Genomic DNA, 21,906 nt, shown 5'->3' with positions numbered 1-21,906 from the left:
AAAGGCGATTCTGGTCGGTTGAACCGGGGCGGTTTAAATTAGGAGAAAAGACGTGTCAATATCTCATTGGGTGGTACATTCTAGAAGGTTACAGAATAAAGACAGTCGTCTGTACATGGAGGTTAAGTTACTTAATACGACGTCGTAGAAGATTCTTCGAATTTTTCCCAATCGATCTGCCTTTATAAAGAGGTTACTCTCTGGAACCATTGCTATCCAAGAAAAGCTTTTCAGATTTGCGTATATCGACAAAAATTTTCCGACCTTGCTGGGAAAGTGCGGCGGCGATTTTACGCTCTTTTGTTTTGCGTACGTGATCATCATCTCCCTCGTTTATCTCAATCTGTCAATTTTTTTTTTTTACCAATTATGTGTTCCCGATTTAGAATCGTGGTTTCTAGATTTGGATTATTCTATTTGTGGATGTTAGATGCTTTTATTGTTTTTTTTGTACGGAATTGATTTCTGAATTTGTTTGCTCTTCAAGTTCGATTTTCGAATTTGTATTTGCGGAAATTTGTAGCTCAGGTGTTAGATCTGTGCGATTGTAAATCTTGTTTATGCGAGAACTTTGATTTTGATTTTGATTTTTTTTCTCAGGTAGTTTACTTGTTTCAAGGATTTTAAGAGTTTTGTACTCGGAAGAATGGCTGAGGTATGATTTTATTTTTCATATATATGGTTTGTGTAGTTAATTAACGTTGTCTCGTTGTTTAGTTTGATTGAAAGTGATGAAATATGTGATGATGTTGCAGGAAGCGCATAAGGTTACGTTGAATGTCTATGATCTAAGCCAAGGCTTGGCACGCCAGCTCTCCCAATCACTCTTGGGAAAAGTTATCGAAGGTGTATGGTGAGTACTCTCTTGGGCAATCACGTTTTGTTTTAGATATTTTTGGTATGTTGTAATGTATGCGTTAAGAATTGAAGAGTAGTAGTTGAATGTGTTTATGCTTCTTATTGGTTTTTTTAAGGGCAATATGAATGAACATACTTTTTGGTTGAGTTGGATATGGATCTTATATACCTGAATGTTTTAAACCAGTACAATAACATGTTGAGTTATGTATCCTTTTCCCAGGCACACAGGAATTGTTGTTTATGGGAGCGAGTACTTTTTTGGAGGAGGAATTCAGCATTTGCCAGTTGGAAGGACTCCATATGGAGTACCAATTCGAACGATAGAGTTGGGTTTATCACATGTTCCTAAAGATGTTTTCGAGATGTATTTGGAAGAAATCAGTCCTCGTTACACTGCTGAATCCTACAATTTACTTACTCACAACTGCAACAACTTCAGCAACGAGGTCTCTCAGTTTTTGGTGGGTAAAGGTATTCCGGACTACATTCTTCAGCTTCCCAATGATGTTCTAAACAGCCCCATGGGTGGTCTTATAAGTAAGTCTTTGGTAACTCGTGACACTATATTTGTTCCTGGTTTGCTCAGCTCTATAACTGATCTAACTTCCATCTCCCACCATTTTACAGTGCCTATGCTACAAGGCCTCGAAACAACTCTAAAAGCTGGTGCGGTTCCTCAAGTTCCACAGTTTAAGCCACAGCCACAGACACAGCCACAACCTTTTGGAGCTTTTAGTAAAGATGCCGGTCCAAGAATTGAGTCTTTGAAGCGTGAGGAAGCAAATACCTCTGCTGCAACTGTAAAAGTGCCACCTGTTGTTCCACCGTCAGCTAGTGAAGAGAAGGTGAAGGAGGACCCCTTGGGTGATGCTAGGACCAAGATTCAAGAAGAGATTACTCGTGAGTTTGCAGCTCTGATGGCACAAGGCACATTACGTGCAAGTGAAGCAGCTGCTATGGCGACAAAGAGAGTTATGCAAAAATATGGACATCTCAATGTATCTGCTTAGTCCTATAACAACAACGCAGAGGAAACATTTTCTTTTTACTGTATTGAAATTGAGTCCAGAATCATGAACGATTTTATTACTATTTTCCCAAGCTATTTTCGTATATCATGTTCGACGATTTACATAGCAATAAGTTAATCACAACCAAAAAAGGGTAAAAGCGGGGAACAAGAGAGAAGAAGATTAAAAACAAAAAGATACTAGTGGTACTTGAATTTGGAACAATTAAGTCACTACAATCTCTGAAGAATCTACTCTTACGCTATCCGTCACAATCTGAGGAGGGTCTGCGAACGACGTCCCAGGTTCCAACTCAATAGCAGTCTCTTTGGACCTGCAAAACATCTCTGAGGGAATATTGATCCCTGCAAAGCCAACCATTACAGCTGCAGCACCAATGTAATCGGTGAAGCTTGGCTTGTTCCCTGATAAGCTGTCTACAATAGCTGCCAATGGAACCTGAATGGTTAGCCCAGCTGTTGCCACTGTGGTTGTTGTCAATAGTACTGCCTTTGCCCATAGGTAGTCACTAAGCACATTATCTAACAAACCTGAAATACCACAACACGCATCAAGCAGTTCAAATCAGCATCCCAACATCAAATCCTAGTTTGTTATTAATTACAGAGATTTATTGACCATTATAGCTTCAACGGAAATGAGGGACGGGGTTTTTGCATACCTTTGCCAACAACTAGACCAAATTGTTTCAAGGTTAGTGCATTAAAGCGTTCTCGTTTTGTGAAGTTGAGGATTAGAGCAGGAGGAAGGAAAATGAAGAAATTGAAGAGCCCCAGAAACCCGAGGAACTGAGCCATACTGACCCGACCGTTCCTTTCATCATCATCCGGAAGCTTTTTGCGTATAAGAGTGATGTAGACAGCATATAGCGCTGCTGAGATCAGTGAAAGAATATCTCCCAAAAGAGGGTTTTTAGCTATTGCATTAGAGTTGTTGGATTCTGAGTCACCCATACTTACAATTATGGTTCCAGACATACAAAGAAGAACACTGAAGAGTTTCAACCACGTGAACTTCTCGCCTAAGAATACTAGTGAAACCAGAAAGGTGAAAAGGCTTGATGAACTGCTTAAGATTGTATTTGACTGCAAACAATGACAGAAAAAAAAAACATCAGCTAATCATAAATGTAGATTCAGAATGAGCAAACAAGATGGGGTTTTCAATGTGCACTTACCGTAACTGTTGTGTACTTGAGAGAGACATTAAAAGTAAGCTGAGCCAAAAACCAAAACGGACAAATCATAAGGCTAACTTTAGCAACTCGCATCCGTGTCCAACGTCCCTTCTCATCTAACCCTTTGCAACATACACCACCAGCTTCACCACTAACATTAACACTAGCATCAATCTCAAGCTTTATATTTTCCAATCCAGATTCAATCCCATCACCAACCTCACTACTAATAATCCCTTCCTCTCTCACAACAACAATCCCTGAACTCTCAGATACATCTGATTTCACACCTGAAACATCTTGTCCTAACAAAACAGCCTTCTCTGATTCAACCAATTCCATCAAATGAGACCTTTTGTTTCTCCAAAACAATAAACTCCCATACGCATCTTCAAGATATCGACCGATCTCAAAGAGAGGAAGATAGATAACGAACAATGAATTACAAATGAAAGTAATCAAGAACGGAGAAACACCAGCATCCACCACAGACTGGACTACAAAACTCGCTGCAATCCAAATCGTTGCAACTGCTAATAGGTATATCAACCCTAATACCCATCTCCATGCTTTACTTGACATCTCTCTTCTAAATTCCCAATTAAGGAAAAAAAAAACAGAACTTGAGCTCACCGATCTCACTGATTGAGATCAATGATACATTAAACCACCAATGCTTCAATACCCATGAATCAAAGACGTCAAATTTTTTCCCAGAGATTACAAAAAAGCTTAAACGAGAAAGATCTAGCCAACGGAATTGATCGAGAAACAGGACACTACGTGAAGATTAGTACCTTTACACCATCGGTAGATATTGAGATCGGTGTCAAATTGTTCAATCAATGGCGATTCAAAAAGCAAAATCAGATATTTTATTTACCAAAGGAAACAACAAAAAATAGGTAGCGAAATCAGATAAACAGCGCCAAGGAGAGACCGAGAGAGAGAAGAGAGACTTCAGTATGGGCTTTTAATAGGCCCATTATTGACCCAATCTTATTTAAAAGCCTCTTAGGTTTGACCTTTTTTTTTTGTGATATATAAAGGTGCTTCCTTGTTGTTTTTGTTTCTTGGATTTCAGGTTTTATCTGGGGGACTAGTTGTAGTTTTGCTTAGTCTTCGTTAAATTAAAGTCTCTGTACAATCTCGACCGTTCTGCCTAGTCAAAACATGGCTTCGGCTAATGATTGGATCAGTTTTCTACAGGATCTAGGCATACAACGAACCCTAGTTCGACAAAACTCGATTTATTTACCAACAGAGCTAAAGATGGAGATACTAGAGTCACTTCCTGGCGTGGATATAGCTAGGGTTTCCTGCGTTTGTTCAGAGTTTCGGAATCTGGCTTCAGACAATGACTTGTGGAAGCAAAAGTGCTTGGAAGAGTTTCCTGGTTTTGTGTCTGAAGAAGCGGAAGAACTAATAGCTGTTGATTTGGTCGTTGATTGGAAGGATAAGTTTGTTGAGTACTGGAGGCGAAATAAGCAAAAAGAAGGAACAAGCGTGCGGCGATCAGTAGTAAGTTGCAAACCATATATAGAAAGAGGGTTTTCGCGTGCTAGAGATTGGGATCGCGGTTCTGGCTCCACACCTATATCTGTTCGTAGCCTAAGCCTATCCTGATGTTATCGTTGCTCTATCTCTTGCATTACACGTCTTTTACTCTTTTTTTTTCTCCTCTGTTACAGGTTTTGACCTAGGGTTTTTTTCTTTAATGTTCGTAGATTAGATTCTTTTTTTTTAATTAGATGGGTTGCTTTTTAATTTTTGACTACAACTCATACGTGTGTTTGTTGTGTTCATGATATATAGAACTCTTGATTTTCAAAGTGGCAATTTATATCTTTTATTTCATGGTAAAGCTTAAAACCAAGAGTAAGAATTCTCGAGCTATGAAAACTCTCAGCTGGAATATACAGATTCAAATAAAACAGAACATAACGAACAAAGAAAAGGTAACAAATTTCTATCACTATCTTTCTGAAACTGAAATTGAAAAGCCAACAAATAAAAGAAGAAAACAACCAAAACCAAAATTAAAATCAAAGAAGACAAAACATTAGAATCAAGAAGCACTTGGCTGAAATAGGTAGCGAAATCAGATAAACAGCGCCAACGAGAGAGCGAGAGAGAGAGAGATTTGGCTGATGTTTGAGTTTGAGCTTCAGTATGGGCTTTTTTATAGGCCCATTATTGACCCAATCATATTTAAAAGCCTCTTAGGTTTGACTTCTTTTTTTGGTTATATTAAGGTGCTTCCTAGTTGTTTTTGTTTCTTGGATTTCAGGTTTGATCAGGACTAGGTTGTAGTTTTGCTTAGTCTTCGTTAAAGTCTCTGTACAATCTCGACCATGCTGCCTCGTCAAAACTTTGTTCCGGCTAATGATTGGATCATTCTTCTACAGGCTCTAGGCAGACAAGTACTACGAACCTTAGTTCGACAAAACTCGATTTATTTACCAACAGAGCTAAAGATGGAGATACTAGAGTCACTCCCTGGCGTGGATATAGCTAGGGTTTCCTGCGTTTGTTCAGAGTTTCGGAATTTGGCTTCAGACAATGACTTGTGGAAGCAAAAGTGCTTGGAAAAGTTTGCTGGTTTTGTGACTGAAGAGGCAGAAGAAGAACTAATAGCTGTTGATTGGAAGGCCAAGTTTGTTGAGTACTGGAGGCGAAATAAGCAAAAAGAAAGAACAATCGCGAGGCGATCAGTTTTCTACAAATTGGCATACAACGATGATAAGGTCGTGAGCATCTATGAGAGGCAAAAGAGAACACGTGCGAGGAGGAGACACTGAGAAGGAAGATTGGAATAGAGAAGATATTTTAGTACTGAAAATATCTGCAACAAACTTATAAATAGAGTCTCGGAATGTTTAGAGAGTTTTATGTTGATTGATGTAGAAGCTTCTCCTGCGTGAGAATGGTGGATGGTGAGCTAACAAAGATGATGTGTTAGCCATCTCCTTAGGTTTATACATTGATCGTCGATTAGAAATAAGAGTTTGCGTACTCTGTTCTTATCAAACGAACCCTAGTTCGACAAAACTCGATTTATCTACCAACAGAGCTAAAGATGGAGATACTAGAGTCACTTCCTGGCGTGGATATATAGCTAGGGTTTCCTGCGGTTATATAGCTGCAAACCATATAGAGACAGAGGGCTTTCGCGTGCTAGAGATTGAGATCGCGGTTCTGGCTCCACACCTACATCTGTTCGTAGCCTAAGCCTATCCTGATTCCTGATGTATCGTTGCTCTATATCTTGCATTACACGTCTTTTATTTTTTTTCCTCTGTTACAGGTTTTTCTTTAATGTTCTTGGATTCTTTTTATTAATTAGACGGGTTGCTTTTTAATTTTTGACTACAGCTCATACGTGTGTTTGTGTTCATGATATATAGAATTCTTGATCCTCAAAGTGGCAATTTATATCTTTTATTTCATGAATCTTATGAAGATAGATGTGTTGACGTGTTGCTATATAGCTGCTGATCTTTATGATCTTTCATGGCATGAACCATTTTGACTAAACACGATAATGAAACCGAAAAAATTGTAAAGCTTGAAACCAAGAATAAGAATTCTCGAGCTATGAAAACTCTCAGCTGGAATATACAGATTCAAATAAAACAGAACATAGCGAACAAAGAAAAGGTAACAAATTTCTATCACTATCTTTCTGAAACTGAAATTGAAAAACCAACAAATAAGAAGAAAACAACCAAACCCAAAATTAAAACCAAGAAGACAAAAAGATGTAAAACATTAGAATCAAGAAGCACTTGGGTTCCGGGAATGTGCTCTTGAAGCAACTCCCCACTCCATTGCCTCTGCCACGGCTCTTTCCCGTTCTTCCGCCGCTGCTGGATCCTCACCGGACGTTTCATCAGGCCGCTGTGGAGGAATTTCATCGTAGTGTGGAACAGAGATAGAGCCGTCTGGTGCGGTTCCTAAGAAACCGAGAGCGGTTACCACGTCGCTCATGAGTGGCCGTACCGTTGCCTCTTCTTGTAAACACATTGCTGCCACTGCCACTGCCTGATTCAGAGCTTTCTCCGGGAACACTCCCTCCAGACTTGGATCCGCTAACTCAGGGAATCTACTCGGTTCTTTGAACACCGGTTGTGCCTAACCACACAAGTAACTTTAGTGTAAAGCTATTGATGAAGACAAAGAGTAATCTTAAAAAGAGACAATTAAACTCACCCAAGTCACTAGATTCTGTTCAGCTTTGGGTCTGGTAGTATCAATAACTCTTCGTCCTGTTATCAACTCCAACAACACAACTCCGAAGCTATAAACATCGGATTTAGTAGTTAACTGACCGGTTCTCTGATACTCTGGAGCACAATATCCGTAAGTTCCCATAACTCTGGAAGACACATGTTGTTTGTCCCCGACAGGACCTAGCTTTGCCAGACCGAAATCAGATAACTTGGCGTTGAAGTCACTGTCTAGAAGGATATTAGCTGCTTTGAGATCTCTGTAGATCACCGGAGGATTTGCCTTGTCATGCAAGTATTCAAGTCCCTTTGCAGCTCCTAGAGCGATTCTAATCCTTGTGTCCCAATCCAACGGTACTTGGTCCGGTGTTAGTTCTGTAAACATTTCAATAAACAATTAAAACACATGGGGCTAATTAATCCGGAATTAGTCAACATAGAACCTTAGTTTTGTAATGTACCGAGGAGATGATCTTCTAGTGAACCACGAGGCATGTACTCATAGACGAGAAGTCTCTGATCTCCATCAGCACAATAGCCAATAAGATTCACAAGATGCTTGTGATGCAACAGACTTAACATCAAGACCTCTACGATGAACTCTTTGTTCCCTTGAAGCCCATTTCTATCTAATTGCTTCACTGCCACAACCTGAACCCAAAAATGATCATTTGAAAAACCTTAGGAGATTTATAATATAGAAATGTAGAAGCAGAGACCATGAATGCTATATCAAGTGTCATATACATCAAGTTTCAAATAGATCTGCAAAAGTGTATATATACTATTACATTTTCCATATATATGAGAGACTAGTTTAAATTAAAATCGAGAAAGATGTTTTAATCAGTACTAACCATGCCGGTCTTCTCGAGCTTTCCCTTGTAAACCCTACCGAAACCGCCTTCGCCAATCAGACATTCTTGTCTGAAATTCTTGGTTGCAGTAGCAAGCTCCCTGAAGGTGAATGTTTGAGCAGCGATGTTGTTTGTTACTTCTTTATTTTCATCATTGTTCTTGTTCTGCTCATTTCCAGTCTTTGGATTTTCTGTAAGCAAAATACAAAGATTACTGAATCTAGTCTTATAAACCCTAATACGTATAGTATAAGATATCTACAGAAAAAATATATATAGATTTTGTGAGCTTACCAGGGTGTGTTTTGTTGTTGTCTCTACCGGTCAACTCACCATTTCTCCGGCAGCTGTTATCTGAATCTCTCGGAACTTTTTTCTTTTCATGGAAATAGAAACATGAAAAGCAATTCATTTCTTCTCTATTCCCTTGCAAAGAACACAATCTCAAATAAACTTCAATCTCTCTCTCTCTTTTTTTCCTTTTCTTTTTATTAGAGATTTATGAACATAGACAATTTTCAAACCGCGGCAATTCTGCAGGATTGGATTCAAACTCCAAAGAAACTTGTACAAAAACAGAGTCTGAAGACCACAAATCAATCAAGACCAAAGATGGATCTTGTTGGAATCGTTTTATTCAAAAAAATGCCTGCGTTGACAGGAAAAAAAAAAACATTTTCAGATAAAATATCAAGAAGAAAAATGTGGGTCTATTGAGAAAAAGCAGAACAAACCTTTTTGAATCCTTGATAAACAATGGTTGTCCCTTGCCCAAGAAACCCTTAATTAGGGTTTTCCCTTTTATCTTCACGTTGATACTTTTTTTTTTCTTTTTAGCGTCAAAGATGTAACAAAACCCAGATCAAGAAAAATCAACACCAAAACCGTTGGGATCCAAAGCACGGAAGAGTCTCCTAAAAAACTGGATTTTTTTTTTCTTCAGGTTTTAGGTTTCTGAATTTTTCTTAATATAGAGACAAATTAAACTACTGTTTTATTATAAGAATTAAAATATACAAAATGGGTTCCAATATCTTATAATTGCTCTCATGTTTGTGTGCCTCACATTTCTCTAAGGGTTTCAAAACAGATTATAAAAGTGATTAATATTATATGGTTTGAAGAAATGGGAAATAATGAGAAGAAAGAGAGAGAATAATAACATGGAGACCATGAACTGAATAAAATATATGCAACAAAATGTTAACATGTAATGTTGATGGTTGCACGAACTATATATATTTGAAATCAAATGCGAATAATCTTAACATCATTATTATTATTATTATTCTCAAAATCTATTTAAAATTGCGAACAAATCAGAAGAAAAGGCAGGTATAATGGTGGAGGAGACCTAATATGACTTGGTAATGACGATTTCTCTCGTCTCTTTTGTTTTACAAATATAAGTTAACAATCTTCTTCTCCATGAGGCTCTTGCAAATACGATTGAGATTACCATTTGAATTGAATGGTATAATGTTCTTAATTATCTAGTATGTATGTATCAATCCCCACACACATATGGAATAAGTACAAACTTTAACAAATCACATTAACAGATTAGTACTTCTAGCTAACCAGTAAAACATTTGGTTGTTGTTGACTTGTTGTTCCACATATTTCAAAAATCAGTTTGGATTTTGGTTTGAAATTGTCGTCCCGTTTTAACAGAATCAGAAACGACAGCTGTTTTATTTGTTTCATGTTCTCAAGTATTCTTATTTTTCACTCATTTTGTTATTAATTACTAATTGCACTCAAAATTTGCTAATTTCGATCATGTTTTCAAATTTTAACTAAAAAGAAAGAGAAAAAACACTAAAATAGAGAATCCATTAGAGAGATTTGGACCATCTTAAACAAGCTGTGAACCATTTCATATAATGAACCGACCAAATCGTTTCTCTGTATAATGTTTATAAACTTCTTGAAGTCTTATTGAGCTCATTTTTACCACCTCAAACAAAAAGAATTAGAAGTAGCCCTTTGGTACGTATGAGAAAGAATGGAGCAACGCATCGTTATTGCCCCGCGTTCAAAGAGAGACATCAACTTCAACAGAGGAGTCAGTCAAGATCACGTCTCTTGAGTTATCGGCTTTTGGATGATCCATCGAGTCCAACCTTATCCGCACATGCATTGGCTTTAAGAAGACAGTGTCTCTCAATTCTCTCTTTGACTTGGACAACAGTTTCACAAATAAATCTTCCTTCATAGTCGTTATGTTCCGTACTGGCTTCAAAATCTCTGCTATTCTTCTCGCCAGTTCTTCCTGGCTTGCACTTTCTGTCTCTTCGTTTCTCGCCAGTCTTAAATACAATGCTGCATAAACAATAAGCTGCACAATCCCAAGTCGACAACGTTATACTCTTTTCTATTGTAAACTTTGGCTTTTGTTGATAACGGAGACTTGAGAAAAGATTTTAGGCGTACCTCACTTGTGCCAGGACTTGATTTGACAGTACAATCGATGTGAATACGTCCGTCTTCTTCTTTTTCAACCTCAGAAGGATTAACATCTACTTCTTCCTCTTCCTCAGCTGCTTCAGGGTTGGCTATTTCTTTGGCGAGGCTGTCTAATTCATCATACCATTGTTGTGAAACTCCAACCTGTAGGTCATGAAAACAAAATTTCTGAGCTAACTCGGATTTAAACCAGAGCAATGTTGAATGCAATTCTCTAAATTAACCTTTTCTGAAGGTTCAACTGCACTTCCAGCACTCGAGACTTCACTAATTGCGCCTCTTGTCTGCCGCCATATGCAGCTTTCTTGTATCGGTTCAACAAGCTCCGTGCATGGAGGAATCTCTATGTTCAACCGTATGCTAATTTTACCTGTTAAATGAAAAAGTAGTAGTTAAATCAAACTGGATGTCTCGATTGTCGACCCCGACCAATGATATAACCATCTTCATGCTGCAGCTAATTCGGACTGGGGTGATGAACTTCTAATATCAAGACTAGCATAAGAGAATGAGCAAAAAAATTAGGGTCTGTCTAGCAATCTCACCTGGCAATAACCGAAGTTCCTGAGTATGACTGAGATGTGCTTCCTGAACTCCATTAGCTCTGGTTATAGTTAAGCAAAAATAACACGACATCAATTAGTAAGTTTCAGAACAAGAGAAGCGTTGTTAATGGATAAGATAATGAATAAGAAATCACTAACAGATTGAAAACTCTCTCCAGCGGAATGAACAACCAATAGGGTAACCCAAGTATCCCAATGTTTGAGAACTGAATGCTAGAGCATGCTCCAGATTCTCTATTTAGCTTCAACACCTGCTGACAAGCTTAATGTACAAGACAAAAATGTGTTAGTTGATGCATAGAGATGTAAATAAAGTTGTATAAATGGCGTTTACCTATATCTGTCATGACAATGTTGTCTCCAAGGTTAGTAAAAGAAGAAAAAAGGGAAGCACTTGGCTGCTCCTTGCATGAGGTGACAGCCTCAGTTTGCTGTTGCAACCAATTAGAAGGCATATGTTTCAACACTGATAGCTTCTCTGTGATTGATTGTCCGCAGATCTCCATTATCTTCGAAAACCCTTAAATTTTTGATAAAAGATTTGTTAGATACAATGAGTCAAGAAGCCAAAATAAAACGAAAGAAAAAGATGCCAATTCTTGTATGTAACCTTCCACGACTTCTTCGATCTCTCCTGAAGCTAAATTTATTATCCATAACTTCGTAAAGCTGTAAGATATGAGAAACCTATTTGGTCACGAGCGTAAAAGGGTGGTAAAAGAAAGAAAGAGAGACCGAGCTATCACTACTAATACTATAATCTTTGCAACTAGTCGTTTTACCTTTTGTTACTGACTAATAGACTCTCATCATCACGCTTCAGTATATGCCATGGAAACAACAGAGAGCGAGAATCAAATTCTTCTGATTTGGCATCAGCATCAACTGTTGTCTCATCATCTCTTCCAAGACCCATTTTATCCATTATCCAAGACCACAAGCCACCACTTTTCTTAATAACCTTTGGATATACTGTTTCCATGACCCGGCTATTTATATTTGCTCTTCTAATGGCGTGGTTCTTAACTCAAAGAATGGGGAAAAAGAAAAAAAAATCTTAACATGAAAACATTCAATGGCAGAATCAGTTATCATAACTCATACTCGTGTGTATATTTATAGGAGTCATACCTCAGAATCTACAATGTAAAGGCAATCCTCCTCTTCGTCATAAAGGGTCCCTGTAGGACGTAACATCTTTGCAGATTCAAATTCTCCATCCTCAAAACCTGGGAAACAACCAATCTGAAATAAAAACATTGTCTTGAAGTTTAGTTTTGTTAAACAAGGAGCTTTACATACACTTTCTCTCTACTAACGCCCTGCTAAGGAAATTGAGCAAAGAAACTCTATAAAGATTACAATTCCGCAACTCTGATTCAGTTCACTTACACTGTCTAAAATCTTCCCACTGTTATCGAATATAATTATACGATGGTGGTTGGTATCAGAAAGAAACAGACGGTCTCCAACCTCGTCTGCAGAGATACAACCTGTCACAGAAAATGTCCGTGAACAAAATATTAGAGAGTAGCGTGAAAGATAAAAATGAAAAATTCCTGATAAAACTCAAAACGACCCAAAAAAGGGAAAGAAATTCAAGATATACCTGGAAAGTAAAGTAACAAATCTTGAAAAAAAGAAGAGTAATGTGACTCCTTGATAGCTTCAGCTTGTTTTGACCAAGTGTTCGTGAAAAGTCTGACAGACTTGGATTTCTCGATATCTTGAGCGAGACTGTCAAGAGCTGCAGCAAAGTGCAAGAAGAAGAAACCATAATATGTATTACGCACACAAATCACGAGAATGTTCACAAGCTAAGAGCACCATAATGAATTTTTTTCTTTTCGCTTATGGTGAACATGGATCAATAAGTATGACATTGTAGAGAATAAGATGATAAAGTAGGTATACCTTTAGCTACAGAAGCAATCTCGAGATCCTTCTCTTCGTAGATTAAAGGGTTCTTAAAATCTTTAAACACGATGTAACGTACTTCCCCACTTGTCTGATACAACTAAAAAAAAAACAACACACCTTCAAATTGAGGTATTTGCATACAATTAAGAGGAACGATATACAAAGATGTAATCTACAGCGAAATATATACCTTGGGAAATTCTTTTTCAGAAAGTAGTACAGGAAAAGTGAGGTATTCCTTCACAATCAACTCAGCTAAAGAAGTTCGATCATCAGTAATTCGAGCTTGATCACTGAAGTGGATACCCATGAAACAAACACCAGGGGACCTTAAAAGACCACAAAAAACAAATACTTTAGCCATAGTTCCCCTTAAGTTGCCATGAGTTTTTTTTGGTTGAAAGCTTTCTTTAAACCTCTGCTGAAGCAACTTTAGTTTCTCAAAGAAACCACTGGGATCACTTGCTTCGTTTAGCAAATTTCCAGCAAGAACAACATAAGCTCCTTTATCCTTGAAAAGCTGTTTGTTCCCAATGTCTCGATTCAGCCAATGATGGGAAGGACCTAAGAGTTCAATTTACAAACTTTGTTTACAACAGAGATAAATGTTTCAAGACAATCAAACACATATATGAGTAATCAGAGCTACCTTCAAGTTGATCAAGTGAAGCTTTAATAAAAGAGAGCAAATCAACAAGTGGAGAAGAAGGAGAAGAAGAAGAAGAAGCTCGAGATACTCGTCGAACTGATGCAAATCTGAAAGAGACTGCCCATTACAAATTACAAACTCAGAACTCAGAACCCTAAACTCAACATTTATAAATCGAATTACCCGCGTGAAAGACATTGGTTGAACAATGTCTTGGACCCAATGTTCATATCTCTATCGAATGAAGGAGCTAAACAAATGGCTGGAGTAGTAGTAATGGGTCGCCGGAATCGCCCCTGAACACTGTCTGGTGACCAAAAAGATGGTTAAAAAACATTAATATAGCGAAAACCCAGAAAGCTAGAATCGAAGAAGAAGACGATCAATTTTTTCGGAAACCTGAGAGAATCCGAGAAGAAAGCCATGAAATTTTCTTCATATGGAAGCTTCTGTTAGCCATTTCTGACTGTTGGGCTTCACTTGTCTCTCCTACGCTCAATGAATTTCAGTTAAAGTCAGGTTTTTTTTGAAGGGTTTAACCGCCACCACCGGTGTCCGGCGGGATCTTAAGCAAAAAAAAAAAAAAATCAGACTTTCAGGCGACCGGTCGAAGTCAAGGTTATGACTTACAAGGAACTCAACTTCTATTATAATTATATAAGTAATGTTTTGAACACTACGAACGATTTGGGGGTGGTGGCGCAGTTGGCTAGCGCGTCGGTCTCATAGCTATCAGAGTAATCCGGAGGTCGAGAGTTCGAGCCTCTCTCACCCCAAATTTCATTCTTTTATATATATTTTTTTTAAGTTAAGTCGACCGGGTCGGGTTATGTATCCAAAATCCATCTCATAGCAAAACCCTAATTTGGCGCCGTTATCTCCAACTTCATAAACCCTTTTCTTTCTAACCCTAATTTCTTTTTTCATTTTGCTTCGCTCTCATCCCGAAGGCGACAAAGATGGTGAAACGGAGTAAAAGTAATATAGATCCTTCATTCATATTTGTCATAGTCGATGAATTGAATCAATTACTCAGTTCAGGATTTTTATTGGGTCTTTATTGTTGTTGTTGCAGAGAGTAAGAGTAAGAGGGTGACCTTGAAGCAGAAGCATAAGGTTCTGAGGAAGGTGAAGGAGCACCACAAGAAGAAGGCAAAGGATGCTAAAAAGCTAGGGCTTAACCGTAAGCCAAGAGTAGAGAAGGACCCAGGTATTCCCAATGACTGGCCTTTCAAGGAACAAGAGCTCAAGGCCCTTGAAGTTCGACGTGCCCGTGCTCTCGAAGAGTTGGAGCAGAAAAAAGTCGCCCGCAAAGAAAGGGTATCCTTATTACTCTTACTTTCAATTTGTACCTCATAGCTATGATACATGTTTTGATTATTAGTAGAACATGTCTAAAATCTAGATATGAATTGGTATTTGACTTTCTCGTGTTATGAATTGGTGTTTGTGTTCTGATCTCTCTTAATGATATCTATGTAGGCCAAAAAGAGGAAACTTGGTTTGGTTGATGATGAGGATGAGGACACCAAGACTGAAGAAGAGACCAGAGAGGAGCCAACTAGAGTTGTCAATGTTCGAGGTGCTTTGATTTGGATATCTTCTTTACGCGTTTATGTGATTTTCTGTTGTTTGTTACAGTCACTAATGTCTATCTATTGTTTAACAGATAACTCGGAGAGGGCTTTCTACAAGGAGCTTGTTAAAGTCATTGAATTGTCTGATGTCATTTTGGAGGTTCTTGATGCCCGTGATCCCCTTGGCACTAGATGTACTGATATGGAGAGGATGGTTATGCAAGCTGGTCCCAATAAGCATCTTGTGTTGCTGTTGAACAAGATTGGTATGTTCCTTTATAAGTCTTTGCTCTTGGACTTAAAAAGTTGTTTGTTTCCTCTTGGTCTTGCCTTTACTTTTTGTAACCGAATCTCCTTTGTCTAGATCTTGTTCCCCGTGAGGCTGCTGAGAAATGGCTTAAGTACCTTAGGGAAGAATTTCCTGCTGTTGCCTTCAAATGTAGCACCCAGGAACAGAGATCAAACTTGGGTTGGAAATCCTCTAAGGCATCAAAACCAAGCAATATGTTGCAGACTAGTGATTGTCTTGGAGCGGACACTCTTATCAAGTTGTTGAAAAACTACTCAAGAAGTCACGAGGTTGGTTTTTCATTATTTTCACTTTAATCACCCTACCCTTAGCATGAAGTTCTATTGTCCAGTTTCAATTGAATCCTTCTTTGTTGTTCTTTGGCAGTTGAAAAAATCTATTACAGTTGGTATTATTGGACTGCCTAATGTCGGGAAGAGTAGTCTTATTAACAGTTTGAAGAGAGCTCATGTTGTCAATGTCGGTGCCACACCAGGACTGACTAGGTCTCTGCAAGAGGTTCACTTAGACAAAAACGTGAAGTTGCTGGATTGTCCTGGTGTTGTGATGCTCAAATCTGCAGGAAATGATGCTTCTATAGCTCTCCGCAACTGTAAAAGAATCGAGAAGTTGGATGACCCAGTTAGTCCAGGTAATTGGAAATAAGCCTTAGATAGAACCACACATCTCTTCTTGCTTTGTCTTTTAGAGGTTATAAACCTCAGCACCTAACCTGGAAATCTTCTGCTTTGTGGAAAATTTAGTTAAGGAAATTCTCAAGCTTTGTCCAACACAAATGCTGGTGACTCTCTACAAAATCCCGAGCTTCGAGGCAGTTGATGACTTTCTCTATAAAGTCGCCACCGTAAGGGGGAAGCTTAAAAAGGGTGGTCTTGTGGATATTGAAGCTGCTGCGAGAATTGTTTTGCATGACTGGAATGAAGGTGCGGTTACGTCTTTTAGTTCATTATAAAATAGAAGCATAAATAGTATTTTTAAAACCAGTTTCTAACTCATCAATATCTCAAATATGAATGGTTGTGCAGGTAAAATTCCATACTATACAATGCCGCCAAAGAGGGACCAAGGTGGACACGCTGAGTCGAAGATTGTGTCCGAGCTGTCCAAGGAATTTAACATCGATGAGGTTTACAGTGGTGAATCCTCTTTCATCGGGAGCTTGAAGACGGTTAACGAGTTCAACCCTGTTGAAGTTCCTTCAAATGGTCCTCTCAATTTTGATGAAACTATGATCGAGGTTGGTAAAATTCTCCATTTGCTTGTAAATGATTCAATCTGGTTTAATCTTGGTTTATGCATCTCAAAACAAAACAAAAAAAACACGCAGGATGAGTCTAAGACTCAGACGGAAGAAGAGCCTGACCATGAGAGTGATGATGAGTCTATGGGAGGGGATGATGAGGAGGAAGAGGCAGGAAAGTCGAAGGAGAAATCAGAGACGGGCAGACAGAACGTGAAGCTATACTCAGCAGAAAGCATGTTGAATACAAAAATGCAGAAAGCAGAGAAGAAGAGGAGGAAGAAAGCAAAGAAAGCAGCTGGTGATGAGGATATGATGGAGGGAGATTATGATTTCAAAGTGGATTACAAGAAGATTAAAGATTCCGCCATGAAAGAAGACCAGATCGAGGTTAAAATTCCAATGGCTGGACTTTTGCCTGAAGAATGAGTGATTGGAAAACAACGTTTTTTTTTTTTTTTTTTTGTATTTTTGCGTTTATGATTTGGTCGGTTAAAACTTTTGATATAGTATATGTTGTTGTGCTTCATGAACTAGTAGTATTGGCACTGAAGCAATTTTGATTTCCACAATTAACTTTTCTTTTAACTCCAGTTCTTCTTAAGGTATACCTGGGTTAAACATATATACCTGCGATTAAGCATCACCTTAGAACTCTCATCTTGAATTAGGCATACAAGATATACCTCATTCTTATCAGTTTGACTTTGTTGATAAACTAGTGATGTTATTGACATGGGTTATTAAAGTTTTGGCTTCAAGCAATAAATCGCTGATATTGGATGTGGTTCTCATTCACAATCCCAAAACTTTTAGGAAATAACCAGAGATTTGCACCTTAATACTTACATCTCCAAAACATGCCATGCCAAACGCAATCAAAACAAGTCCAAAACTGACTGAAAAGTTTTAAAATTTTGAGAATGGGAAGTAAAGTAAAAAAAAAAAAAGCAATCTTGTTATCAACGGTCCGCGGCGGTTAAGATGGAGGATCTATGGATATCTGACCGTTCGTGTAAGTTAACGCGAGTAAAAGAGAGACACTGAACTCCCCGAAAATAGGATCCGGATCCGAAAAAAGCTGACCCGTTTTGAAGCGGTTTGTTTTGTTTTTTCCATTATTCCAAAAAGAACCCTCGGTTTTGGGCCATAAAGTCAAAAAAAGAAAAAGAAAAAAAAAAGGAAAGCTCATCAAAGGCTCTTTGGTGTCTCTTCGTATTTTACAAAAATCTCGGCCTTTCCCTATGCTGCGCTTTCTCCTCTTCGCTCTTTCTTCTTCTTGAAAACTCACAAATCTTCTTAGGGTTTATACTTCACTAAGGGTTTCTCTCTCTCTCTCTTTCTTCTTCTCCAGAGCGCTTGTTCACTTGTCTCTCTAAGAAACCTAGGGTTTTCGATTTTTTCAATCTTCTGGTACAATGGATAGATACAAGAGAGTCGATAAACCCAAGCCTGAGTCTCCGATTAACGAGAATGAGATCCGTATCACCAGTCAAGGCCTTATCCGAAACTACATCAGTTACGCCACCAGCCTTCTTCAGGTTCTCTCTCTCTCTCTCTCTCTCTCTAGTTTCATCCCAACTCGTTCGCTGATATCGTGATTCACCACTAGAGTGTGTAACTTTTCATTTAGATTACTGCTCTGTTGTAAGGTTTATGTTGGGTTAGGTTTCAAATCTTTCTTGCTTATAAAGATTTTTTTGTTTTTCCTTTTGCGATGTGATTGTTTTCATTTGTGTGTGTGTTAATAATGCGTTTCTTTTGGTTTTCAGGAGAAGGGTGTTAAAGATATTGTGTTGAAGGCAATGGGGCAAGCAATTAGCAAGACTGTGGCCATCTCTGAGATACTTAAAGTGAGTTCCTTTTTTTGATAAACTTTGGAAGATAACTCATCTAAATGTGCGTTTCTTTTTTAAGATGTTGTAATCTATGCTGCAGAATAAAATTCCAGGTTTGCATCAAGATATTGCAATCAGTTCTATGAGTATTACTGATGTCTGGGAGCCTATGGAGGAGGGTCTTGTTCCGTGAGTCTCTTGCACTACTCTGTTCCTTGCTTTTGTTTTTTTATTGGTGGCTTTTAAGTGTATTTCTATGTATGATGCAGGGTTGAGTTGACGCGCCATGTTTCCATGATTTCAATCACATTGTCTTTGAGTGAGCTAAATAAGGATTCTCCTGGGTGAGTTTTTCTTTTCTTTCTAGGAACTTTGGAAATTTTGATTTATGCACTTCCGTAGCTTTTTAATAATGTGTTCATCTCAGACTCATATTATTATTGATTTTTACTTCACATGGTATTCTTGGTTCTTAAGATATAGTTACTATATTGTGTTCAGGTATCAAGCTCCAGCACAGACAGATCAATCTAAGCCTCAGTATCAGCCACAGCAAGGAAGACAAGCCCGCGTACCATACAATGCTTATGGTGAAGGTGATGCCTGAAACTTTCTTGAAAACTTTAAGCTGTTAACGTTGTTAGGTTATATCATAATACTGACTTTTGAAAATTTGGAATGTAGATTCGTATGGTCGAGGGAGAGGTCGTGGCGGAGGAAGAGGCAGGGGAAGAGGTGGATATGGAAATCACCAAGAGAGGCATCAAGGAAATTACCAAGGGAACTATCAAGAAGATTATCAAGGTATTGCTATGTCATTGAAGAAACTCATTCAGTTTCCTTATATTGATTTCTTATCAAGGAATCTTTTGGTTATGTGTCTGTGAATCAGATATTGAATTTTCAGTGACATTATTAAAGTTCTTAAGACTAATAATTAACATGTGTTACTGTTTGTTTAGTTTGTAACTGACTCGTGCTTTGTGGTGGTACAATTAGAAAATGAAGGCGCGTATTCAAACAGGGGCAGAGGCCGTGGACGTGGTGGACGGAGTTATGGCTCTCGTGGTAAGTCAGAACATTTTGAATTAGCAAAACCAAGCGAACTTACAAGGTTTAAGGGTGATATGAGGCTATACTCTAGATCAACATTGATTAGTGAATTTGTTTGTCACATTCTTTTAGCCCCTTCTTTGTTAAGTGTTATCCTCTTTTGGTTTCAATCTTTACTCTCTGTTTGTACTACCTTTTTTAATTAGCACCACCTTCTATGTGTTAGGCGCTGGATATCAGGGTGGCAGAGGTGGGTATGATGGTGGCAGAGATGACGGATATGGTGGAAGAAGGGACGATGGATATGGTCCGAGGAGAGATGACGGATATGGTGGAGGAAGGGACGATGGATATGGTGGAGGAAGGGACGATGGATACGATGGACGCAGAAATGATGGGTATGGGGGTAGGAGAGGCGGATTTCGAGGCGGCCGTGTTGGAGGTAGAGGTGATGGCTACGTTGGAGGCAGAGATGAAGGATATGGGGGAGGCCGAGGCCGAGGTGATGGGTACGGTGGAGGCCGAGGTGATGGGTACGATGGAAGCAGAGGTGATGGGTACGGAGGAGGCCGAGGTGATAGGTACGGTGGAGGAAGAGGTGATGGGTACGGTGGAGGACGAGGTGATGGGTATGGAGGTCGTGGTGACAGATATGGAGGAGATCGTGCTGATGGTTATGAGGGCGGGCAAGGTGGATACCGTGGACGTAGAGGTGGATATGGTCGAGGACGTGGAAGGATGGGTAATGGTGGCCGTCCAAGGGGTGGTGCTAGTAACCAAAACGAAGCCTAAGCTGTTTGATTTCCCATTTTCGAAGCTATATGGGTAATATGCTCTGCTTATTTTTCCGTTACCTGAAAGACCCTTAAAGTTCGTAGCACAATCTACCAACCACTCCTAAGGGTTTTGATATTTTGCTTTAGGTTACTATGGTTGTTAAATGATGTGGATGACAGTTCAGTAAAAACGCATCGTTGGTAATTTCCATATAAAAGCCCAAGGGAGAGTTTAAGGAAGGGGTTTCTTTTTGTTTTGGTTCTCTTTACCTTTTTCTTCTGCACAAATTTAGCCTTGAGGGTAAAACCAGCTTCCTGTAATTAACTATGGTTACTTTTCTAGTATTTTATCCAAATCTTTCTATAACGTGTTATTGTATACTTGAACTATTGTAGAGGAGATCTAAAAGCTTTCTAAATGAAGAAAAGATTTAGTGCAGATGTGCAAATTGGATATAGAGTAAAAGAAGTATGGGTAAAATCAGCTTCCTGTTAACTATGGTTACTTTTCTAGTATTTTGTTCAAATCTCTCTGTAGCGTGTTATTGTATATTTTTAACTAGTGTGGAGGAGATCTAAATGCTTTCTAAATGGAGAAAAGATTTAGTAGTGGATCAGCAAATTGGATATTATAGAGTAAAAGAACAAAAAAGACAGCCAAACTTGGCTGCACTCCTCTTGGTTGCATATGTAATAACTCTATTTTAATCCTTTGTTTGAAAGAAAAGTTGATTAGGTTTAGATGCACTAAAATATTAGGATGACTTGATCAAAAGATTTTCAGTATAAACGAAAATATTCATTGATTGATCTTGTTCACGTATGAATTGTTATGAATGTTAAAATTACAAAAAGATAAATATGGTGCTGCCCAGGATCGAACTGGAGACCTTTTGCGTGTAAGGCAAACGTGATAACCACTACACCACAGCACCTATTGATAAATAACGTAATCTTTGATAATCAAATTATTAGTAGTTAAACAACTAAATCCATAACAACTGTTAACCCCATTAATAAGCCATTCATAAAGGAAATAGTATAAAAATGGTAATAATAAAAATATGAAGTGAAAAGGCAAGCATTAATTAAGGGTATCCTTTATATAAAGTTCAGATATTTTCTACAGTCAATATTTGGAAGTATCTTAATTGCAAAATTCCTTAAATAAGGAAAAAAAAATCAAATAATAAACATATATTCAGGGACAGAAGAGAAAGCGACAAGGACGTAAAATTACGAAATGACAGACAGAAGAGAAGATTCGCTGTCGAAGCATCAATACGACAGCGTTTCCAAGAATATCTTTTAGTTTTCCGGACAGAAGATAAATATTTTTTTTGATTTTAATAG

General features: G+C 38.3%; 6 protein-coding genes and 2 non-coding genes across 13 annotated transcripts; 4 read left to right on the top strand and 4 right to left on the bottom strand.

The window, feature by feature from the left end:
* Nucleotides 1-16: 16 nt before the first annotated feature.
* LOC104744878 (uncharacterized) lies at nucleotides 17-1,962 on the top strand. Of its 3 annotated transcripts, none has more exons than XM_010465994.2 (5): nucleotides 17-309; nucleotides 601-655; nucleotides 756-853; nucleotides 1,082-1,398; nucleotides 1,489-1,962. In XM_010465994.2, the coding sequence occupies exons 2-5, from the start codon at nucleotides 647-649 to the stop codon at nucleotides 1,869-1,871; spliced, it is 807 nt and encodes a 268-aa protein (XP_010464296.1). In that variant the 5' UTR covers nucleotides 17-309; nucleotides 601-646; the 3' UTR covers nucleotides 1,872-1,962. The 3 variants fall into 3 exon arrangements, with proteins under 3 accessions (XP_010464296.1, XP_010464297.1, XP_010464298.2); XM_010465995.3 differs by having other exon boundaries at nucleotides 160-309; nucleotides 605-655; XM_010465996.3 differs by lacking the exons at nucleotides 17-309; nucleotides 601-655 and having other exon boundaries at nucleotides 732-853.
* LOC104744879 (putative vacuolar membrane protein YML018C) lies at nucleotides 1,921-3,993 on the bottom strand. The gene is made up of 3 exons (XM_010465997.3): nucleotides 3,070-3,993; nucleotides 2,554-2,977; nucleotides 1,921-2,422 (listed from the first exon to the last, which is right to left on the bottom strand). Exons 1-3 carry the CDS (start codon nucleotides 3,649-3,651, stop codon nucleotides 2,097-2,099), a joined length of 1,332 nt encoding a protein of 443 aa, XP_010464299.1. The 5' UTR covers nucleotides 3,652-3,993; the 3' UTR covers nucleotides 1,921-2,096.
* Nucleotides 3,994-4,963: 970 nt separating this feature from the next.
* Nucleotides 4,964-9,235, bottom strand: LOC104744880 (putative serine/threonine-protein kinase PBL26). 2 transcript variants are annotated; one of them, XM_087488536.1, is made up of 7 exons: nucleotides 8,890-9,235; nucleotides 8,450-8,804; nucleotides 8,156-8,346; nucleotides 7,760-7,949; nucleotides 7,282-7,673; nucleotides 6,858-7,203; nucleotides 4,964-5,152 (listed from the first exon to the last, which is right to left on the bottom strand). In XM_087488536.1, the coding sequence occupies exons 2-7, from the start codon at nucleotides 8,565-8,567 to the stop codon at nucleotides 5,115-5,117; spliced, it is 1,275 nt and encodes a 424-aa protein (XP_087344662.1). In that variant the 5' UTR covers nucleotides 8,568-8,804; nucleotides 8,890-9,235; the 3' UTR covers nucleotides 4,964-5,114. The 2 variants fall into 2 exon arrangements, with proteins under 2 accessions (XP_087344662.1, XP_087344663.1); XM_087488537.1 differs by lacking the exon at nucleotides 4,964-5,152 and having other exon boundaries at nucleotides 6,615-7,203; nucleotides 8,890-9,156.
* Nucleotides 9,236-10,013: 778 nt separating this feature from the next.
* Nucleotides 10,014-14,398, bottom strand: LOC104744881 (uncharacterized). 2 transcript variants are annotated; one of them, XM_010466001.3, is made up of 17 exons: nucleotides 14,159-14,398; nucleotides 13,943-14,066; nucleotides 13,760-13,866; nucleotides 13,527-13,674; nucleotides 13,301-13,439; nucleotides 13,105-13,207; nucleotides 12,800-12,937; nucleotides 12,583-12,683; nucleotides 12,322-12,435; nucleotides 11,973-12,211; nucleotides 11,801-11,859; nucleotides 11,525-11,710; nucleotides 11,329-11,452; nucleotides 11,170-11,228; nucleotides 10,849-10,994; nucleotides 10,592-10,768; nucleotides 10,014-10,496 (listed from the first exon to the last, which is right to left on the bottom strand). In XM_010466001.3, exons 1-17 carry the CDS (start codon nucleotides 14,217-14,219, stop codon nucleotides 10,194-10,196), a joined length of 2,328 nt encoding a protein of 775 aa, XP_010464303.1. In that variant the 5' UTR covers nucleotides 14,220-14,398; the 3' UTR covers nucleotides 10,014-10,193. The 2 variants fall into 2 exon arrangements, with proteins under 2 accessions (XP_010464303.1, XP_087344661.1); XM_087488535.1 differs by having other exon boundaries at nucleotides 12,322-12,419; nucleotides 14,159-14,360.
* A 51-nt stretch (nucleotides 14,399-14,449) lies between these two features.
* Nucleotides 14,450-14,535, top strand: TRNAM-CAU (transfer RNA methionine (anticodon CAU)). The gene is given in 2 exon segments: nucleotides 14,450-14,487; nucleotides 14,500-14,535. It is a non-coding gene; the product is annotated as a tRNA-Met (tRNA).
* LOC104730048 (guanine nucleotide-binding protein-like NSN1) lies at nucleotides 14,530-17,474 on the top strand. The gene is made up of 9 exons (XM_010466002.3): nucleotides 14,530-14,737; nucleotides 14,835-15,079; nucleotides 15,242-15,341; nucleotides 15,429-15,602; nucleotides 15,701-15,915; nucleotides 16,013-16,277; nucleotides 16,390-16,569; nucleotides 16,672-16,883; nucleotides 16,974-17,474. The coding sequence occupies exons 1-9, from the start codon at nucleotides 14,719-14,721 to the stop codon at nucleotides 17,313-17,315; spliced, it is 1,752 nt and encodes a 583-aa protein (XP_010464304.1). The 5' UTR covers nucleotides 14,530-14,718; the 3' UTR covers nucleotides 17,316-17,474.
* Nucleotides 17,475-18,035: 561 nt separating this feature from the next.
* LOC104744883 (uncharacterized) lies at nucleotides 18,036-20,992 on the top strand. 2 transcript variants are annotated; one of them, XM_010466003.3, is made up of 8 exons: nucleotides 18,036-18,427; nucleotides 18,659-18,739; nucleotides 18,825-18,913; nucleotides 18,994-19,068; nucleotides 19,226-19,320; nucleotides 19,409-19,528; nucleotides 19,724-19,792; nucleotides 20,004-20,992. In XM_010466003.3, the coding sequence occupies exons 1-8, from the start codon at nucleotides 18,305-18,307 to the stop codon at nucleotides 20,567-20,569; spliced, it is 1,218 nt and encodes a 405-aa protein (XP_010464305.1). In that variant the 5' UTR covers nucleotides 18,036-18,304; the 3' UTR covers nucleotides 20,570-20,992. The 2 variants fall into 2 exon arrangements, with proteins under 2 accessions (XP_010464305.1, XP_010464307.1); XM_010466005.3 differs by having other exon boundaries at nucleotides 18,065-18,427; nucleotides 19,226-19,325; nucleotides 19,424-19,528; nucleotides 20,018-20,992.
* A 423-nt stretch (nucleotides 20,993-21,415) lies between these two features.
* TRNAV-UAC (transfer RNA valine (anticodon UAC)) lies at nucleotides 21,416-21,488 on the bottom strand. The gene has a single exon. It is a non-coding gene; the product is annotated as a tRNA-Val (tRNA).
* Nucleotides 21,489-21,906: the final 418 nt, after the last annotated feature.

This window comes from Camelina sativa, chromosome 15 (assembly GCF_030686135.1).
Source record: "Camelina sativa cultivar CO46 ecotype springtype chromosome 15, ASM3068613v1".
NCBI classification, from domain to species: Eukaryota; Viridiplantae; Streptophyta; class Magnoliopsida; order Brassicales; family Brassicaceae; genus Camelina; species Camelina sativa.
This window is presented reverse-complemented; position numbering and strand designations above follow the sequence as displayed.

Bases quoted from the DNA above. Each gene is read 5' to 3' on its own strand.
- LOC104744878 (XM_010465996.3), top strand. From the start codon at position 732: ATGAAATATGTGATGATGTTGCAGGAAGCGCATAAGGTTACGTTGAAT. The intron at 854-1,081 runs GTGAGTACTCTC...TCCTTTTCCCAG, and splicing joins AAAGTTATCGAAGGTGTATG to GCACACAGGAATTGTTGTTT. The intron at 1,399-1,488 runs GTAAGTCTTTGG...ACCATTTTACAG, and splicing joins CCCCATGGGTGGTCTTATAA to TGCCTATGCTACAAGGCCTC.
- LOC104744879 (XM_010465997.3), bottom strand. From the start codon at position 3,651: ATGTCAAGTAAAGCATGGAGATGGGTATTAGGGTTGATATACCTATTA. The intron at 2,978-3,069 runs GTAAGTGCACAT...CATTGTTTGCAG, and splicing joins TCAAGTACACAACAGTTACG to TCAAATACAATCTTAAGCAG. The intron at 2,423-2,553 runs GTATGCAAAAAC...GTGGTATTTCAG, and splicing joins TGGTCTAGTTGTTGGCAAAG to GTTTGTTAGATAATGTGCTT.
- LOC104744880 (XM_087488536.1), bottom strand. From the start codon at position 8,567: ATGAATTGCTTTTCATGTTTCTATTTCCATGAAAAGAAAAAAGTTCCG. The intron at 7,950-8,155 runs GTTAGTACTGAT...TTTTGGGTTCAG, and splicing joins AGCTCGAGAAGACCGGCATG to GTTGTGGCAGTGAAGCAATT. The intron at 7,204-7,281 runs GTGAGTTTAATT...TTGTGTGGTTAG, and splicing joins AACAGAATCTAGTGACTTGG to GCACAACCGGTGTTCAAAGA.
- LOC104744881 (XM_010466001.3), bottom strand. From the start codon at position 14,219: ATGGCTAACAGAAGCTTCCATATGAAGAAAATTTCATGGCTTTCTTCT. The intron at 12,684-12,799 runs GTATATCTTGAA...TTTCTGTGACAG, and splicing joins TTTGTTACTTTACTTTCCAG to GTTGTATCTCTGCAGACGAG. The intron at 12,436-12,582 runs GTAAGTGAACTG...TTTTTATTTCAG, and splicing joins GTGGGAAGATTTTAGACAGT to ATTGGTTGTTTCCCAGGTTT.
- LOC104730048 (XM_010466002.3), top strand. The intron at 15,916-16,012 runs GTTGGTTTTTCA...GTTCTTTGGCAG, and splicing joins ACTACTCAAGAAGTCACGAG to TTGAAAAAATCTATTACAGT. The intron at 16,884-16,973 runs GTTGGTAAAATT...AAAAACACGCAG, and splicing joins TTGATGAAACTATGATCGAG to GATGAGTCTAAGACTCAGAC.
- LOC104744883 (XM_010466003.3), top strand. From the start codon at position 18,305: ATGGATAGATACAAGAGAGTCGATAAACCCAAGCCTGAGTCTCCGATT. The intron at 18,428-18,658 runs GTTCTCTCTCTC...TTTGGTTTTCAG, and splicing joins ACGCCACCAGCCTTCTTCAG to GAGAAGGGTGTTAAAGATAT. The intron at 18,740-18,824 runs GTGAGTTCCTTT...TCTATGCTGCAG, and splicing joins CCATCTCTGAGATACTTAAA to AATAAAATTCCAGGTTTGCA.